Raw genomic sequence first — 20,568 nt, forward strand, 5'->3', positions numbered from 1 at the left:
AACCAAAAAAGAAACAACAAATCATTAACAGGTTTTTAGATACAGTGTTAAGTATATTAAAAACCAATACATTTTAATTATATGCATTTTTAATTACAAATGCTAAATAATAAATAATGCTAAATGATGCAGAGTTTTAAACACACATTAGAAATATAGCTATATGGCTATTTAAATTTAAACCTTGAATAACTACATTGAATAACACTTCTTCTGTGATTAAATAGTAATGAGACTGTGATTACCATCTATAATTATTTGCTTGTTTCATTATTAATGTTGTGGTCGTGCCCGTCTTTCCACTTCTTTTCTCAGTTAGCGATAATGTTTTCACACTGTCAACTTTAATGTCATTAAGAGAATTCACCAGTAGATTTTCTTGTATGGATTCAGAGTTGTATCAAAGAGCTTTTTTTTTTTCTTTTGCCCAAATATAAAAATTCCCTCTATATTCTTTGTGTGGAGCGACTGCAGAGGCAAGGTCAATTTGTCAATAAAGCGCCTCACTGCAGAGACTGTAGCTCGCTCATGTTGGAAAAAGAATGTGAATCAGGCAATCTATGGGATGTTTCTGGCGCTACAGCACTGCAAAAACAGACGCTTCCTGTCCACTCATCTGGTGAAGACACACTGGAAATCTGCTATGCATAGGAGACACAGAGGTCATCTTCAAAGTGCCTTGTTGAATTAATCGAATGTAAAAAAAAAAAACCTAGCGAGTAATTCCTGGAATCAGCACTTTGCCATGGTCTAACTTTCTCTCATAAGAAAAAAACCAACAAAAAACTCAGGGCCAAATACACACACACACACACACACACACACATTTCTGTCTCCCTGATTCACCTTCTCACTTGCAACCCCCCCCCCAAACAGACTTGCCCATTTCCTTTTCGCCTTCACCTCTGTTTCTTACTCCTCCTGTCTCTCCTTCCACCCTCTCTCTTTCTCTGCAGTATGTACTGTAGAATACTAATGTGACCGGTGAGGGAGCTTGTCAAGTTGTCTCAGCTGTGTGCATGCCGGTGTCAGTGCCCCACTCCTCCCACCACAGGTAGTCCACTCCCGCTGGAGCTCTCCTCCTCGCTTTATGTTGACAAATGAACAGAGGTAGGTTTCTCCTCCAATATACTCTGTCCCTCCCTGTGTATCCATTGTTTCCTCTGACCCTCCTTAGATCACAGGCACATGTTACTCTAAGGATTTGGTAGCAGATTGAATTGGATTGGTGTAGAGGGCTCTAACTGTGTGCCTTGTAATGGCTGAGGGGATACACCTGACCTAGAAATTAGATGAGTGAGTGAAGAATGGCTTCAACCGCGTTCACCTTGATTTTATATGGTCATAAATATGATCTGAATATAGTGTATTAATAAGTATATTAGAGCAACACGTCCACGTCTTGCGGCACTGCAAGGCTTATTACAATCGAGAAAGAAAAACTGTGGCTGTATAAATGCTATACTTTCTTTACCACCAGTTGGTAAAGAATTTCAGGTCAGGCCAGAAAGCTACTATTGCTGACCAGCTAATTCAAAAGGCTGCATAAAGGGATATCTACAGTTTAGAAGCTTGGCTCTGCATTGTCAGACGAGCTTTACTTTCATCAGCCTAATGCCACGTTCACATCACATGGGATGAATAGTAGTGATTGGAAAGAATTCCCTGTTTATGCTATGCAAGCGTCATCTCATTGGACAACTCAAGATGGCTGCAGTTAGCCATGTGAAGGTTAAATTCTGTGCATGGACAAAACTGATGTAAGGCAGCCATGTGTGTTCGCTTTTTCAGTCACTTTCAATATTATTAAACACCAACCCTCACATTAGAGCCTTTACAAAAATGTCTAACTATGATTTGGATGTTTATGGGAATGCTATTTCCATCTTGGTAATTATGGTAAATACAATATGACATGTCTACTGCACAGGCTGCTAATGTAACATTAGCTTCATGGCATTTACCATACCTACAGCTAGCTAGTAACTACTACAACTAATTGTCACTGAATGCTAACACGCTGATGTTAAGCATAAAACATTTAGCATGCAAGCAACATGTTAACTTTAAGCTAGGGCTTGGTATCAAACCCTCACCAGTATTGAAAACTGTCACCTACTGAAACTTAGCAACATATTTTTTCTGGTGACACAACTGAACTTGTTTACATTCTTTAATCAGATATTTCTCGATTTGAATCAAGATTTTGCTAATTTTAGACTCTAGTTTATTTTCACAGTTCAAGTTCTCAAGCGCAGCTGTAGGTAGGTAACTTTATTTGTACCTGTAGGTTAATTTGGTTTGCAGTAAAAGAGTCATCAGTCTTACACATGCACATTTAACACACATGCGTTAAGACAACATTTAACATTTAAGAAAAATGCATTTAGTATGTTGGTATATGTTGGTATAATTTGTATATTATATATGCATTTGTAACGTGGCATCTTGATGGGTATTAACTGCAGCCGCTTGAGATATTTTGTGTTAACTTTGAAAAAAAAAAAAAAAAACACTCACTTTTATCCTTGGAACAGAAATATCTGCAAGTTATCACACTCTGCTGCCAGCACGGCTAAAAGTATTATTTTATGTTAACGTGTTTTTAATAATGCAGGACTAAAATTCAAATGTCTGACTTCTGTGATATAAAATGAAATCTCTCCCTTCATAAATGCAAACTTCTCTAATGTTGAGGCTACATAAGAGTTGGAATCTCACCATCCAAGCAGTGACAAAGTCTCCCATCCACGTCCCCACTGCAGCAATCTTCATAAAACTCTCATTCCTGATGCCCATGTACTCTGTCACCATGTGAGGCCTGCAAGGGAAGAAGACCAAGACTGAAAAGGACATAAAAAATGTAGCGTGTGTTATGAGGGTAGTAAAGGGAGGAAGAAAAGGAAGGAGAAAAGAGGACTGACAAAAAGAGCCAACGGAGGAAGAGTCAGTGGAGGTCGAAAGAGAAAATGGTCACTGCTGCTAAGTATCATGATGCTAGCTGTCAGAGTTAATCAATATCAATCCGGTGAAAACAATGAGCGATGGGTCTACCTTCCATAAAGCCCCGAGGACTGTAAACAATTTACAGCAGTGCAATGGAATTTATGCAGTATCACCACTTCCATTTGGTCCTGCAGTGTTTGGCAAATTATCCATTTGTTTGGCAAATTTGTCTCGTGTCTAGTTGATTTCAAATCAACACTGCCAACTCAATGAGATCCCTCCTGTTAATGCACTGGATCTGAGCGAGCTCGCTTAACATCAACTGCAGCAGCACAGAAGCGAAACATAGACTAGGTCAAGACACACCATTAGAGAAACAATCTCGCATGCAATAGTATCTGACAAGAAATGACATGCTTTCTTTCGAGTCCTAGTTACGCCTTCATCTCTGTACAGTAAGTGAAGATGAGAAGCTTTTGTTCAGCCCCACAAACCCACCTACCCACCCACCCACCACATCACTCCATTTTCTCCAGGTAATAGCACGGGTAGGGAGGAAAAGTGGGTCAGTCGCCTCCTATATGGGACTTGTGCCGGGGAGAGAGGAGGAGAACAGAGGGGAGCGAGGAGGCCTGTTTGATCTCCTGGCAGCAAGTGTCTTAGAGGCTGAGTGGAGCAGGTGGGCGCCTATCACCTCCCCCTCCAGCCTCTTCCCACCCCCCGCAGGTCACACTCATGAATATAATAGATGGCGATGGATACCGCTCTGGCTGTGCTTTCAAGGGGTCGTATTTGAAGTCAATGACTCCATTCGTCTTTGTTTTCCCTGGTCATTTTCTGGCCACCAGCAAACACCAATAAAAAAAAATTTCTGTTGCACAGACAGCTCTGGAAATATCTCGCCTGCAACCCTGCTGGTGCCTGGTTCATTTAATCCTTTAGCTGATTGCATTAGGAGCTCCATTCCGCGCACTATTCTCTTTGTAAATGAGTCGTTGTCATACAAGTTTAAACAATCTGTTCAAAAGCAGTGAAGGGTAATCCTTTTAAGCTATTAGTTAATGTCGCAGCTTTAATAGGTCTTCATTTTTAATTAATGCTAATTGCTCGTGCCTTTTCACATTGGAAGTCCAGATCTGAAAAGCATAATAAATGCTCACAGGCAATACAGAACAACCATGATTAATTGTGGCAAGTCAGTGACCCAAAATGCCAACAGTTTTCAACTACCTGTTCCCTGCATTTGTGCAACAAATACTCTTCCCTGGAAGGAAACATTATAAATCATATGTCATCAACGCAGCATGCGTTTAACAGTTTTGACAGGATTTTATTGACGGAAACGTGCAGTACCGCGGGTGACGTATTGCCCCACTCAAGCCCGCAAATAAAACGGCCTTGATTGGAACGGCGATTTATATCTGCATTAAGTCAGTTAGACATTCAGTGGCTTGGCACCGCTCCAGTTACCAAGGAGATCCCATTGGGGGTCATTTACCCGCAGCAAAATTCTAATCGATACTTCTGGAAATGCTGTCTGGCACCACATGCTAGGCTTTAAATCTAAAAAAACTACCCTGCTGCCAACCCCTGCCCTTCTCACATATTTAATTGAGTAAATGTTACCCCTGCGCTCCTTTTTTTTTGTTTTGTTTTGTTTTATGCAGAGTACCTATGATGAGTTTGGGGACTCTTTGCACTGCATGATCAGAGGCAGAACTCCCTGACTTATTCATGCTGACTGAAAATTTAATGGCCTTTAGAGCCGGGTGACCTAATGAGAGAATTCAGTGTAGTGGAACATCAGTACAGTAGCACCATGAATAATCAGCCCCAAAATGGCTCCCGTGGCTTAATCGCAGAGCCAGTGGTAGTGTCGGAGCCAGCCGGCCGGCTCAGCCAGCTTTGACCCTCTGTGGAATGTTATCAGGTTTCCCACACTTGTTCAGACATAATATTCAAGGACGTTTCAATGCCTTTCAAAGTCTTGTTCAATCACATGCAAGAAATTACAATTTTGCGCTACAGAGGGTACAGGGTTACAGAGTTGTGAGTTCGGAGGTTACTCTGGTTTGACATTAACAAGTGAGACGCCTGCAAGATCATGGTCCTTTGATTTTGGTGACATCTTTGGTGCCAAGAAGTCATTGTGATTGTTTGAGATAGTTCATTGTAGTTGGAACAAGGATCTCTCTGTCATCGTGTTTTGCTTCAATGAAGCTTGATTTTCTGAGGATACTCCTCTTTTATTTGTCTGTTCAGCTGCGCACGTTCATAATTTATCCATCTATATGCACTCCAGTCAAAACGGGGGTTTTACTTTCTCTTAACATAAAATGGATCATCTAACGTGCACCAGATTTGTTCTTTGCAATAACGTATAAGTGGAATGCTGTTTTATATCAAGTGGTGATAGACTTAGATCTGGGCAACAATTTAGTATTAAAGTTTATGACTTTCAGTTGAAACATTGTGGTGATACGCAGGGCTAAAAAATCTGAAGTGATGAGGTGTAGTGCACAGAGAACAGCACTGTACACTTTACAGTCAGAGATTTTTAATAAGGCACAGCAATGTAAAGCCGCAACTAATGATTAAATGGTGAAAAATGTTAGAATTTCCCAAAGCCCAAGATAACCGCTTTGACTGTCCAAAATCCAAAGATATTCAGTTCAGAGTTACAAGAAGATTATTTTCATTAGTAATTAACCTACAGATTTAAGTCTTGGTTTATTGATTAATCATGTGTTCAAAAAAATGTAAGAAAAAAGTGAAAAATACTAAATATAATATAATAATATACTAATACCTCAGAAGCTAAAGTGATGAACTGAAATTCATTGTTTTATTTGACTAAGAATCCAAAACCCAAATATATTCAGTTTATTATCAAATCAGATCAAATCCTCACATTTAAGAAGCTGGAATCAATGAATGTTTGGAGTTACTTACTAATTACTCAATTATCAAATTACTTGTCACTTACCTGACAATTGACACTTGATGAATTGATAATTGTTCCAGCTCTAATTCAATTCAATTTACACTGACAAAAACTGCAAATCCTCATGTTTTAGCAGCTGAAATCAGCAAATATTTGGTATTTTTACTTAATAAAAACCATTGAATACTTGATCAAGTAATGTTCTCATTTTCCAAAAAATATATTGTAATCAACCCCTAATATAATTAGTTACCGACTTTAAATTACTGCTCTTAACTGTTGTGTGAGGAGTTTGGTGTAATACAGCACAATGCAATAATAGTGACACAGGGTTCTATGCATTGAGCATCAGTTTGATTGTTTTTCTGTTTAAGTGGTTCTACATACAGTACATTTGCCATATAATGATTAATATCAGACAAAAATAACTACAATCACTGTATTTATTTCATCCACCCTGCCCTAGATGAATGCATTGAAATGAAAATACAGCAGATTATTCCTTTAAATGTGTTACTACTGTGGCCACATGAAAGAGGACTGTCAGTAATGGAGTGGGCCTGTAAATCTTTAACTACATCTAAACCTATAAAGGTCTTTCCTATAAAAAATAAAAAAAAACCCATAAGGTTTTGCTTTTCCCATTTCATCAACACTCCACATTGCAGCTTAGTGCCAAAAACATTTTTGCAATGTCATACCAAGCACTTTACAACTCCATATAATCACCAATTTAAAGAAAAGGATTTATGGTTTAACTTTATTTTTTATCAAAGTCCCAAGTCCCACAGTCCTCAAGTATTTTCAAGGCCCATGGGAGCCCTGATAATTAAAGTTATAAAGCAGCATGCTAAAAGAGCTTTCACTACACTGAGTCATCAAATACCCTGATTCTATTAATTTTTTCACTGTCCACTTGGACCTATATGCTTTCATGCTGGCTTTAATAAACTTGTTTTCTCTGTCAGACCGCCAGTTATTTAATGAGCGTGGCAGCTGAGTGACCTCTTCTGCCCCATAAAGGCTTGATGCATTCAGAACATCAAATTTTGACCTTGGCTGGCTCCACATTGAAATGCATTGTCTGTCTCCGCTTTGTGCACTACAGTAGCTAAGGTCGTATTTACAGTGTACAATGCTGAGCAGCAGTAGTTACCAGGGAGCATAAAGCTGCCAACACACACAGTCTTTTCACTATCACTATACCATCTCCCAAGGCAACTTAAACCCTCAATCTCTATTCATCACTCAGCACAGAATCAGGCCGTGCATTATATTAAACTGGCTGGAGATTGAGTCCTTCATTCCTTATCATTCCACCAGCTCAGGGATGGGGGTGAATACCGTCAGGCAATATCCTGGACAGCACTGTATCATGTCATCCATTCCCACTATCAGCTTTCCATAAAGACAGAAGGGTCCAACACCAGTACCTGTACCTTGACAAAAGGAGTGAGTTTACATGCACACCAGTATCCCAAACAAGTCCTCCAGATTACACAACAAAATACATTTTCAAGTTACACATGGTGACATTTTCTGACAGGATAACATCATTTGTCTGCAAAGCCTTCAAAATCTATTATAAATCACTGCTGAAAAATAAATCTGTTTTATGATGTGATGAACGGTAAGGTGAAGGTCTGGTAGGGTTTAGGCACAGAAAGGACTTTGGGAAATATCGAAGTTTGAGTTAACATTACTACTTCATTGAGGTTAGCCGACTTTCAGCGTCATGGCTACAATAATAACCACTTGGTTAAGGTTAGGGAACAGTCGTGGTCATGGTTAAAAGACAAAAGAAAAGATAAAAAGTCTGACATTTTGTTGACCCAGTGATCCACCCTGACCTCCTGCCCTGGTGGAATATGTCGCTCTACAATAACGTCACCTGACCTGGTTATGTTGTGCGTGTGTAAAAACCATATTCTGCTTTCAGAAACCTGGGTACACCCAGCTGAAACTGAGACACCATTGTATCCAAAACATTTTCTCCAGGTTTCCGGTCATTCTCTGTCACGTTCGCAGGTGCGTCCTCATCTCACGTTTCGTAGTTGTTTGTCAGTAAAGAAAAATAATATAATTACCAATGTAATGATGGTATTAACAGTCAGTCATGATGCAGAGGATACACTTTAGTGTTACTCTGATCTTTCATCATAGAAGATAAAATAGGTTAAGGTAAGGCGGATAAAAAAGGTAAATGAAGCTGAGTCCAGACAGTTGGAAACCAAACTGAGTTCATCCTCAACTGCTGAGGTAACTCAGCTGGTGCACAAATGTCAAATTTGCTGGATGTGGTGAGGCCAGAGGCGATCCTGCACCAAGACAGATGATCGGAAGCATGCATAATATTAGAATGACGTAAAAAGAGAAATGAATAACCAGGTTTCTGTATGCTCTATTATACATTACACCCCAAATAAGACTTGCAGATTTGTAAATGTACTCATTATTAAAGGTATCTTCATTCATTTTGTCTTCGAACATATTGGAACAGTCCTTTGAAAACCATGGATCTCCAAAAGGTCTTGTTTTCAGTTATGTGACAATGCTTTTTTTTCCCAGAAGAAGTAATGTTTGAAATGTCTACTAATGCTTAAGAGATGGAAAAATATTGGCATGCTATAGAGGAACACATGGTTATCACTGAACGGCAGTGATATGTATACCTAACCCTCTGCTCCCCCTCCCCCATCAAACACACACACACACACACACACAGACACACACACTAGACATTAAAAGATCATTTTAGACAACTGGTGAGAAAACTAACTGCTTTGATGACATAAATGTTTGTATTTTTTGTTATTTGCCTCAGAATAACCTGTTCTAGGATGTTTGGTATTTAGAAATGTCAGGAGATGTTTTATGAAATGTTTTTTTGTTTTTTGAAAAATTGCCCATGAAACAGCAATAAATTAATTCAACTAGGGAACACGACATGCAAAGTGTTGAGCTCTAAAATGATGGAAGTGAAATGTTACCAGAGATATTAATTGTTATGGTGAAACATAAGGAAGGTATGACAAGAGTGCATGGAGTGCAGTTTTGTGGCGCTACACACAAACTATGCACACATGCGTGGACAATCCATCTGTCCTACTGCAACACATCAACACATACACACACACACATCTATAATATAATACAAATATTGTATATTCCCAGTGGACACATGCCGCTGTCAAGGCTGTGATGTTTATTGTTTTCAACTGCGGCTGTTCCTCTTAATGTGGCGGTGACGTATGTGGAGGGCCGCCTCCTCCCCTCTGTCCCAGAAAACAGCAGGATAATATAAGCAGAGAGGAAATGACCGACCTCACTGCTTCACATAGCGCAGTCTGTTTTCAGAGACGCTCTGAGAGAAGAGAAAATTACTTTAGAGGCAAAGCTTTACACTAACTAAACAGTCGCTAAATACGTAATGAGTCATTTTTGAGGTACCGGCGTAATGTGCATGTGTAGGAGTGTGAAAGACAGCAGGAGATATGATTGGAAACTAGGTGTGGGTGTGTGTAAATATGAGAGAGGCAGATTGAGGAAGACGAAGATAGACCAATTAATCTAACCTGCAAGACGTCTACTGCGATTTACAAGCAGCGACAGGTATATCAAGGTCTAATAGTAAAACTGTCTTCAGATAGGTATTTTGGTGGCGTCTCAAATATTGTTAGGGACAGAACCGACAAACAAAATGCTATATTTAAACATAGAAATTCCTCATAATTATTTAATTTAGAGCTGCAACTGATTATGATTTTTCCTGCAGATTTATCTTGATAAATTTGGTCTACAAAACCATGAAAAAATGACCATCACAACAGCCCACAAGCCAAGCATCAGTGTAAGACAAAGAGAATCAGGAAATCTCACAGCAGAGAAGCTGGAACCAGAGAATCCTGGGTATTTTTACTTGAAAACAATTTATCATTGACGGAAATAATTGTTGATTCATTTTCTGTCGATCGGCGAATCACATTAGCCCACAGTTGGAAAAATGTGCTGAAAAACCACATGCGCTCAACACTGTATATCCAGTGGAGTGGTGGGGTGTATTAAAGGTGATTTTCTTCTGAATCAGTTGTGTTGTGATACTAGAGTGATCGTGGGCCAACATATGATACACACATAAGGATGTTTGCATGTTTACGATTCCCTGCCGAAATTGACAATGTCAGTAAAATCGGTTCAAGATGGAAGCAGCTGGAAATTTGTCCACAAATCAAAATCAACAGCATTTGCCCAGTAGTTTCACGTTAGCAGAATATTCCTAGACAACCTTCTGCAACGACTCCACCATCTTTGACGGCAGTGAAAATACTAAAGGTTCAGCAGCACCTCCACTGTCAAAAGTCGACTCTCGAGTAGACTGGATAATATTGACAAGGTTTTACACATGTTTCACAGAGAGATTTTTTGTGCCTTTATTAGATAGTGCCAGTGGAGATAGACAGAGATAGACTTTCTGACATAATGTGCCTTGTGCTGTTGGAAACTGTTGGTCAGTAATGGATTGGCCACTGCCATTAACCCTTGTGGCTTTCAAATTTTTTTTCCCTCTTTTTTTTTTTTTTCAATTGAATTGAGCTGCTGTAATTTAGTCACCATTTTAATTTACCTTCCTATATGTGTACCTGTCTACGCAGCATGGATCTCTACATCCATGTAAAACTAACAGAGAGCCTGTTCGTCATGTTTCAGTGTTAAGCAAAGCCCAGATCATAGAACCAGTTGACAGAAAATGCTGCTATACGGTAGGCAGCAGCGAGTCCCGTGTGTGCCCGCATGCAACAGGAGTCATCTACATACCACAACATGCTATTTATTCAGTCATTTAAATCCACTTGTCCATGGTATTACCCCAGCTTAGTGCCAGACAAGCAAACAGACAGACGAGGGGGACTAGAATGCACGCAGCACAAAGGATCACGGAAAACAAAGGCAAATACCCTTACACGCTGGGGTCTAATCCCGCTCAGGGTATCACTGTAGTCAAATGCCAAATCCACCACTCTCTGCTCCTCATCAAAGATATCCACACACTGAGCCCCACCCTTTCACTCTCTGCTTCATGCCTCCGTAGCTCAGTTGTCCCCCTCCCCCACCTCCCCCATCATCCTGACATCCATCAATTTATGCGTCTACTGAGTAACGTACAGAAGAAGTATAGACATCATTTCACAGCTTTACTGTCCCAGTCTCACTACAGTTCCTCAGTGGTTCCCCCACACACACTCCCTACCTCCCCTCTTCCCTCCACCTTCACATACTTTACCAGCCCCCTTTCTCTAAATTAGTCATGATTAATGTGTACGCCACGCATTGGGCCGTCTTAATTAAATAACACCATCTAATTAGGGGCTGATTTCGTTTGGTAATGCCGCCGTAAGATGGCGGAATGGGATTGTTCGGCGTGACAGAACATTCATGAAGCCCGTCAAACTCCCTGGGCGGTCACACTCCCCTGGCTTCACACAAACAGCCCCCTCTTAATCTGACAGTTACATTAAAATGCAAATAGCCCAGATGTGAGGGTTTGGTAACAAGTGTGGATTACAGCTCCCGGGGAGCCATGATGGACAGGGCTTTTTCTCCCTCATATGACATAAGCCAGGTAACAGGTTGATAGCTGTTGACCTGGAAGTGGCTGTTTAAATATTGGCTAACGCGCTGTTGGACATGTGTAAGATTACACAGTCTGGAAATCTCTCTGAGCTGAGAGATAATGGCTCTGATGAACTGATGTTACACGACTAATCATGAATAAATACTTCTCATCCAAAAAGATGTACACGCTCTTATCAGCGATTGTTTACTGTCCTGATGGCGGAGTTTATCTCCTTTCCTTGTGGACGTATCGCTAGTTTTAATTAAATCAAGCTCAAGACGGACTGAAAGGTCAGAGAAAATTAAAGCATATTAATGAGCGAAGGGCACAGGCAGCATACAGCATCAGGTCAGGGAGACAGCAGGGAGACAGATGCCAGACCCCCATCCTACCACGCCACACACACACACACACACACACACACACACTCTCCCACATACACATATATGCTCTGACAGCTAAGTTGAGCGAAGTGTGAGACGTGAGCAATATGTGTTTGGTGTGTGTGTGTGGGGGGGGGGGTGCCCTGTGTAGCCACCAGAAGAGCATCCCCTGCAGTGCACCATCATGGCTAGATGTCAAAGCCAGCTAACCCGTGCCAAAATACCTACCCTTTAAAAACCTTTGGCAGTAATAACACCTCACAGTGGCTTGTTCTTTCAGCACAAATGAAAAGGAAAAACACTATTCATTCCCACAGAGGGCCAGCTGCAGCCACAAAGGGATATTGTACTTTTCCTTTGTGCTGTGGCAAAAGAGAAAAGTACAACAGCCTAGCTGCGGGGCGAGGGAATGGTTGGAGGGGAGGTGGAGGGGGAGGGGGGGGGGGGTGCATGCAAATAGAGTTTGGGCATAGATCAAAAGACTTAAGTTTCACTGCATCATCAGGGCTGGAGCACTTCTCCAACCCCCCCCCCCCCCCACCCCCCACCCCCCGACTCCCTCTCTCCCCTCCCCTCCCAGCCTCCTCTGTCACCTCTGCTGCATTCATGCTATCGCAGCCCAGAGCCCAGAGTCTTCTGAGGGGCATCCTGGCAGAGTGTGAACACTGCTCTTACATGTCGGTCTTGAACAGAGATGTGAACACTAATGGTTTTTGGCAGGGCCCGGGTACTTGGTGGACACACTGCTGGAGCAGAAAGAAAACAAGCGGGAAAGAGGGACAGGAGAGGGAGGGAGGGCAAGGGAGGGAGCTGGTGGGTTTGGGGGTCTGTGGAGTCCAGAGAAGAAGACCAGGTGCCTCAGCAGGGTTAGGTTCACTCGCTTTACAACAGCACCATCTGTCTTTGCCACGAGAGCTTTACAGCGTTGAATAAGTGATGTCAGTGCACTACAAATAATTCTGGATGGATTCTTAGTGTTGTGTCAGCCGGTGTAATTGTTTAATAAGCTGTTACAGTTGCCACTTTCTATATCTGGACAACTGATGCGGCTAATATGAAAGCAGACGGTGTGACTTGCACATGTTGGACTGATATAAATTATATGTTATGTCTCTCAAAGCATCTGAGTAACTCATTATTTTTCTCCGGATGTCATCTAGAGAAACACTCCTGGCAAAAAAAAAAAAAAAAACATGTACTGACAGACTAAAAAGGGTCTTTTTTTTTGACTTTTCAAGGCTGAAATGAGAGGCAGTGAGGAAAAGAAAGGAATCCTCTTTGTGATAGATGCACCGAGGGCCTCCGCAAGTGTAACTTTTCCCTGAGCAAGCAACATTTATCGTCTCGGCGGACCTGCCCTTGCGCTCAGCCGTTCGCTTCCTTTTTCTCGGCCAACCAGAGAGAGCGGACAAGATGGATGCCGGTGTCACGGCGCTGGCCAGAGTGACAGATGGGCTGATTATACAAGCTCATCTCTCTCGCCGTAGAAAAACACAAATACCTTGGCTGCTAGCTAATAGCCTTCATCTGCCTGCACCTTATGGATAGGTGATGCTGGTTGTTAATATGGGAAAGCAGCATTGTATAGACAGATCCCATTACAGCCCTGGCCTCCCTCTTGACAGCTTGTACCTGAATGGACAGCTGCCACACTGTTTTTTTTTTTTTTTTTGGTACAGCTCAGACAAACAAAATGGTAAATCACCTCACGGCGACCTCGTGTCTGGATGGCTGGCTTCAAGGGCATGTTTTCCTTCCTCTAGATGGACACATTGCAAATGCATAAACGGATTCCTGTCAGCGACTTGATGTGTGGGTGTCACTGCTGTGCACGGCTGTTTCTCGGCAGGTAAGTCGGAGCAACAGGGGCACAAACTGAGAGAAACATGGCAAAGGCATTTTGGTTTTCAGCCAGAGAGGTGTCAAAAAATAAGTCAAGATCATGGGAGAATAAGTGCAGGTGCTGAAGGTGATCTTTCAGGATTAACCACCCTCCCCTCGCCTGCCCCTACCTGTGATTTAAAGTCTGGGCTGATTAATCAGGCTGGTATCAGGTCTCTGTTCAGGCGAGACGTTTAGATCAATCACGCCAGCCAAAGGGGAGCGTACAGTGTCTAACAAATGGGAAGCAGAGAATGAGGGAAACGGGGCAGAGAAAGAGGAAGAGAGAGAGAGCGAGAGCGAGAGAGAGATTGAATGGCTTACTCCATGCTCCCAGCCATCAGCAGGAAAAGGTTGTAGATGTGTGAGAAGATGAAGAGGAAGAGGATGGTGCTGAAGAACATGGTCATCCAGGAGCCATGATCCTCGCGGAACATTTTCAGGCGCAGGTATCGACCTAAAGGGAGCATGACAAGGACACTGCTGTCAGTGGTGGTTCAAACAGCATGTCAACCTGCGAACATGTGTGCCCACGAAAATGAAGATGAAAGTAAATAAATTAGTCACATAGATCAATACTGTCCTAGTCTGTCAGACAGGTGCCCTTTAGGCAATGAAATTAAGATTAAAGACCACTTTGAGGTGTCACTCCCACAACCCTGAAGTAATTGTCTTTTCCTGACCAATTCCAACAGTCACTATTGTCATCATCAACCCCAACAGAAAATATTCTACATGCACATCATTTCATGCATCTGGTGGGCATGCTGTCAGACGACTGATGCTCGCTTGTGTTTCATGATGCGAGTTCTGCGTGATTAGAGAAATTATTCAAACATTTGTGACCTGTAGTGCTTCATTTTTTTTTTTTTGTTACACAGATCTGGCTTGGAATCAAATTATGGAGAAATATCTCTCTGGCAGAGCATGAGATTGATTCGGATACGCCGCCTTCTGCACAGAATACATAATCACACGAGCATGTCCTCTGGTGGCAGCGCTCAGCAGAACTCATGAAGACAATGAGGTTTATTATACCACTATTAGCTTGTTGTTGTACCTTTAAAAGACTACAGCTGGTGCCTTTAGTGCCTCTGTGGCTCGCTCTAAATACAGTGACAGACCAATTGTTATTTGACTGCTCCTTATGACAAACAGAAAAACATTTATGTCTTTAATTCAAGGGTTCACATTTTTTTTCCTGGTGAAAGTAGTATGCAAAAGGTGCAGTATGAATGAGTTTGAATGACTGAGATGTGAAAATTGACATGTGTGATGCTATAAGGTAAGTATGTCATGGCACAACAGCTGTCCGACTCCTTGATCTACCTTCAACACAAAAAGAAATAAACTTGGTACATTTTTGGCTGTCTGTTATTACCGACATCATTCAGACCTGGGTCAAATAGGATTTGAAAAGAAAAAGAAAAATCAATGAAGAGGGTTCCTCTGAGATTTACGATTGTACTTTCATTAAGTTGGAACACTAAGGCACTACACTAAACACTAAAACACAGATTGTTTTTAAAAAGAGCAAAAAATGGTTAATATTTAAACCAAACAAGATTAAGATTTCCTGATTTCTAGTCCCGAGTCTCAAAAACTCAGCTCGAGTCAGCTCAGGTCACACTGTCCAGAGAATAGAGGACAGACCTCGATGCCTTAGCAGACAACAAAGGTCATTTTCAACAATCAATTCGTACTGAAATATGTCCCTTGGGATTCTTTCAAAAACCTACACCCACAAAAAAACAATGTCAAGCCAAGAGCCGGTGTGGTCTGTGGTCTGTAAGATAACACTGTAACAGCTTGCAAAACCAGCAGTGGTCAGCCGGCAGTAAACACGCTAACACATTAGCTCACTAGCTGTAGTGCTAGCTTGGCTACCCCCGTCGGTCACATGAACCTCGTCTTGAAAGTCATAACGGCAACATCAAGAGTCTCCTGTTTGACCCTGTTTTTCTGTTATGAATGTTTAGTCTCCGGGCCCAGGCAGAAATAACCCTGATGACATCACTATGACATCATCAGGGTTATTTTCTCAGGCTGTGTCTGAAATCACCCTGTTGTTCACTCATTCCCTACTCCCTGTACAATAGACACTAAATAGTTTAGTCAGTTGTGAGCAGAAAACTGAGATGACTTTCTAATTGTCGTTATTGTGCTTCATCCCTGTGACACCTGTAGGGACACACAACGCTAATGTTTGCATATGCAGACCATTGCATTGACGGATCCCTAACGGAAAGTAGTGTAGATGCCACGGACACTACTCTTTTTGTTCCAGTGTAGAATTTTTGAGGGCACATTTACACACTCAAAATTTGGACACTCAAATGAAATGACGGACAGTAAATGTGGTGCACTACAAAGTAAAAAGGGTTTGACTTCGGACATAGCAACAGCCTTGACAAAGCTCCCTCTACAGCCGCAGAGGACATTATGCAACCTTTTTTACAGGTTGAGTAGAACCGCATGTTGAGGTCCTCATGCGGTGAAACCCAACCATCAAACGCTTCAAAGGTACTCAATTGACTGTTAATTAATTAAGAGATCCTGTATGTGTGAGCTTGGCTATACACCCCCATTTCCACTGCTTTACATATTGCTCACACACACACTTCGAGGCTCTCCCTCTGCTTTGTCTCTGCAAGCTGTGATCTGGTGCCAGAAGCAGCCATCTTCCCAGGAACAACTCTTTGTTTTTCTCTCCTCCGGCTCAGTCAGCGTCCCTTTGAGTTACAGCTCCTCAGAGGGCTCATTGTGTTTGTGTCCACACACACACACACACACACACACACACACACACACACACACACACACACACACACACACACACACACACAGAGTCAGAAAGATAGCGAAGCAGAATGCTCCATTTATTTTCCTATTACAGCCTGGCTGGTTTACTCTCCAATAGTTTTACATGCTGTTCAATCTCAGCTTGCTCACTTTTAGTTTTTTTTTTTTTTTTTGCTGTGCACATAAAAACAAAGATGTTGAGATTCCCACGGCGATGAAGATCTTTGTTGAGTCACCTCCTGTTCTAAGTTCAAATACATCATACAGAAAAGGCATCTTAGTTAACAATAGATCTGCGGTATTCATTTAACTTGCTTCATTTTTGTATTGTGAGCTTTTGAAAAGAGAATAAAACCTTGAATATTCCCTTGATGACGATATTCATCCTCAAAGTTTTGGGAGCTTGAAGCAAAACCAAAGTGGCCTAGTGCGAGGCCACACCATACGTCTTGCTCTGTGGTATTTCAGGGCTCATCACAGATGCATAATTGAATTGACTTGCATGGGTGAACTTAATTGCCTCCAGTGCCAATGAGCCCTGGCTTAGATGTAGGTGCACAGTGTGTATCGGCGGATCTGACTTTTAAAGCAGGATGCCGCGCCAGCAAGCACGGCCGGCCTCTCCCAGCCTACATGGGCCGGATTTAACAAGGGGGTGATTCAAGACTATTCAGCCAAGCTGTTTGAGTCACCGCACCTCCCGACGGCCCAGGACCCCGATAAGGAGTGATGCATGAGCATCACATGGACAAGGCAGCCACTCACACAAACCTTTATATACAGTCTGTGACACAGACACGGGCTGAAAACAAACAGAGGGAAGGGAGGGAGACAGTTGTTATATCTCTTTCTCACTCACACTGCAAACACACCCAGTCACATGGACTAAGCTGGTGAAGCTGGTTAAGAGTGCAATTACATTTTGAATACTAATTTGCAGCATTTACGGTAACATTCCTCCAATGCTATTTATAACGTCCTGTTTGGGATGAGATCATACCTACCTCTACCCAAGCTGTTTCCAAATGAATGTCGAAAATGTAGCCGTGTCTCCATCTAGTGGTGATACATGAACGCACACCAGAGAACTGACTGGTAAGTGCACTGGTATAAAATATGCAGATAACCACCGGTTCCTCACAGTCAACACAGGGTGCCTTTTTTTGCATTGCAGTTACATAACACCCCCCTTTCAGATTTTCCCCAAACTTTTTTCATGCTTTTAAGGTTTTTCTAAGAAAAACCCCCTTGCTTTCAATTTACATAGGCTAGTCTTTAAGAGGATAGTATTGCACCATTTTGAGCCCCATCCTGAGTTATGGACATATAGTTTTACTGTCATCTCCTGTCCTTTGTATTGAATTCTCTTGAAGATTCTCAATGCAGCAGATGTAGCGACAGAACCCACTTCTGTTTAAACTAATTTCATCAGACTGTATTTTTCTGAACTCAACTACTGAACATACTGAGTAAAGCTGTCATTTTCAGTATAAATTCAATTCCACAATGCCTTCATAAGAACTATGAATTAATCAATAAACAGTGACAATCAAAATACAATACAGTCAAAAAGCTCGATTGTAAACTGGTTTATAATTTTATGGTATCAGATTATATCCTGTTTTAAAAAAGCCAAGCTGTAGTCTAAGCTGCATTTGAGCCTTGCAAGTATTTCACAAGGTTGCACTTCTATCCCCAACATGCGTGAATAAACCACTAATCCAGTAAAGCTGAACTGTGGTAAACGCTTACAGAATATACTGTGTATGAGGCATGATAAGGCAGGACACCGCAGAACAGGAAACAGTAGAACAAGCATCTCAGCATCTCGGGGTAAGTGTCTTTTATAAATTCAAATAAATTCCAAATGGAGTCCCACCTTGTCCATATCATCCCAGGCAATCAAAGGATTCAAGCTGCTGACATTGTGGTTATCAGTCTGTTTCTGTCTGATGATGAGATCATATGCAATAATTCTGGGAAGTGCTCAGGTAATAAAGTCTCCAGATTTATTATAGTAATCCACTTACAGGACAGTAAAAACCTGCAGAGACGATCAGTTAAACACTGGCACACGACGACAGGCAAATACCTCTCTCAGATGTTCTAACAGTAGTTTTGTTTAATCCTCTGTTTACTGTACCTCACACACACACACACACACATACACACACACACACACAGTCCCACAGGTAAGGCAGGGCGCACACAGCTCGTGACAGATGAGAAGCGCAGAGTGAGGGCGACCTGAGATGTGATCTCCGTCTTCATTCATCATGATCCCACCATTCAACAAGTCTGACACGACTAAAGGGGGTGAGTACAATCTGAATCTGAAATCCTTATCCATTTTTTTTTTTTTTAGGATTAAACATTTACAATATTATACATAAAATATATACTTAAACTTTCAAATAATTCATGATATAATAATGAATTTTATTTATGGGATTAATGTATGTATCAATTTCCTGATATGAATGTTGGAAAAATAATGTAATTACTGTAAGTATTTAAATACTTTTAAAATATTAAATATACATATTAAATTTCATTATGAGATTTTGCCTTTTCTCCCTCTCAGTGGGTATTGAGAGGTAGACAGGGAGACATGGTCTAGGTTGAAATGTGGTCAAAGAAAATTGTTAAGATCCGCTCACCTGAGCAAAATGAATGCATTATCTCTGATTAAGAGCAAACATGGTGGACGCAATAGATCAACAGTCCCCCTGGTTTCATTGTTCGCAGCAGACAGTCAAGCATTCACTTCCTGGACACACTGGTGACGCTCTGAGACTATGGAGACAGCTACAGTAAATATAGTGGGCCCTGGGAGAGAGTGGGTGGACACGTCTTACTTTAAGTACTCTCTGAGAGCAGGTTATACTGGCAGAGTAAATTAAACAGACTACGACCTACATCATTCTGGAAGTTATTAAAATCTTGAAAAAAATGAAACCTACTAAAAATACGTATGCCATATGAGTGTTTAACAGAGCTTCAATTCAAGAAAGTAGATGTTATAAGAACATTATGATTTAAACACTTTTCTTACACAGTATTGTATGATATTACAATCTCACATAATGAGTTTTTACCCAAAAGATAAGCTCGACCATCATTTACGCATGTCAAGTCAATCACAATGAATATCAGCTTTTATGTGGATAGAGAACTGGGTCATCTTCTTCGTTTTAATCTGTTTTTAATTTTTTAATCTTACTCAACAGGATAATGAATTAAGTGCCTGCAGTTTCAATTTAAAGAAAAGTGTTCATGAGTCAATTTTGTACAATTTTCTGTGACAGACGACTTACCTGGCTGTTCTTTATTGTTTGTTTTTTTTAACCCTAACCCTAATCGTCTCTATCTGAGAGTTCCAGCATCATAAAACAAACTGTTTGACTCGCACTTTAAAAGTTGCACTCCACCATTTTTTCCCATCAAGGTCAATTTATAAGTCACAGATAGTACTACTCAGCCTGGGAGTACAGTTGTATAGCGTCTTTAGTAGCTCTGAAAGAGCTTTGTCCAGAAAATTAGTTTCATCAGTTGAGTAATCTCAGGTTGCTTTTTGAGACCACCAGGGTTCGGAGTTTTGAAAGATGTAAGCATTTACCAGTCAGGTCAAATTTAATAGGGACTCTATCTAGCTCCTTTACTGGAAGGGAGCTCTGTGTTTTTGGAGTTTAACCCATACTAGGTCTTAAAAGTCAGCATATCTCAGTCTCTGCTTCGTTTTAAGTATGGCAATAGGGTTTGCGGTATCGGTCGGTCAGTTTGTTCACTGTTGTCCAGACTGAAATATCCCAACACCTACCGGATTGATTGCAGTGAAATTTGGTACATATATTTGTGATGCCCAGAGGATGAATCCAAAAGACTTTGGTGGTCCCCTGAGTTTTTGGTCTAGCACAACCTTGAGGTTGTCACAGTTGGGTGAATTATAATCACTTTGGTGATCTTCTGACTTTTCCCCTGGAGCCTCCATCTAAGGA

At 41.3% G+C, this 20,568-nt stretch overlaps 1 protein-coding gene across 3 annotated transcripts in view; it reads right to left on the minus strand.

The window, feature by feature from the left end:
* The window catches only part of tmem117 (transmembrane protein 117), a 44,417-nt gene that overhangs the window by 9,064 nt on the left and 14,785 nt on the right, over positions 1-20,568 (minus strand). For all 3 annotated transcript variants that reach the window (XM_056387834.1, XM_056387835.1, XM_056387836.1), the window contains exons 3-4: positions 14,093-14,225; positions 2,722-2,821 (exon numbers count right to left, since the gene is read on the minus strand). In XM_056387834.1, the coding sequence (XP_056243809.1) occupies positions 2,722-2,821; positions 14,093-14,225 (233 nt within the window). The remainder of the gene's footprint in view (positions 1-2,721; positions 2,822-14,092; positions 14,226-20,568) is intronic.

This window comes from Seriola aureovittata, chromosome 10, assembly GCF_021018895.1.
Source record: "Seriola aureovittata isolate HTS-2021-v1 ecotype China chromosome 10, ASM2101889v1, whole genome shotgun sequence".
Lineage (NCBI taxonomy): Eukaryota > Metazoa > Chordata > Actinopteri > Carangiformes > Carangidae > Seriola > Seriola aureovittata.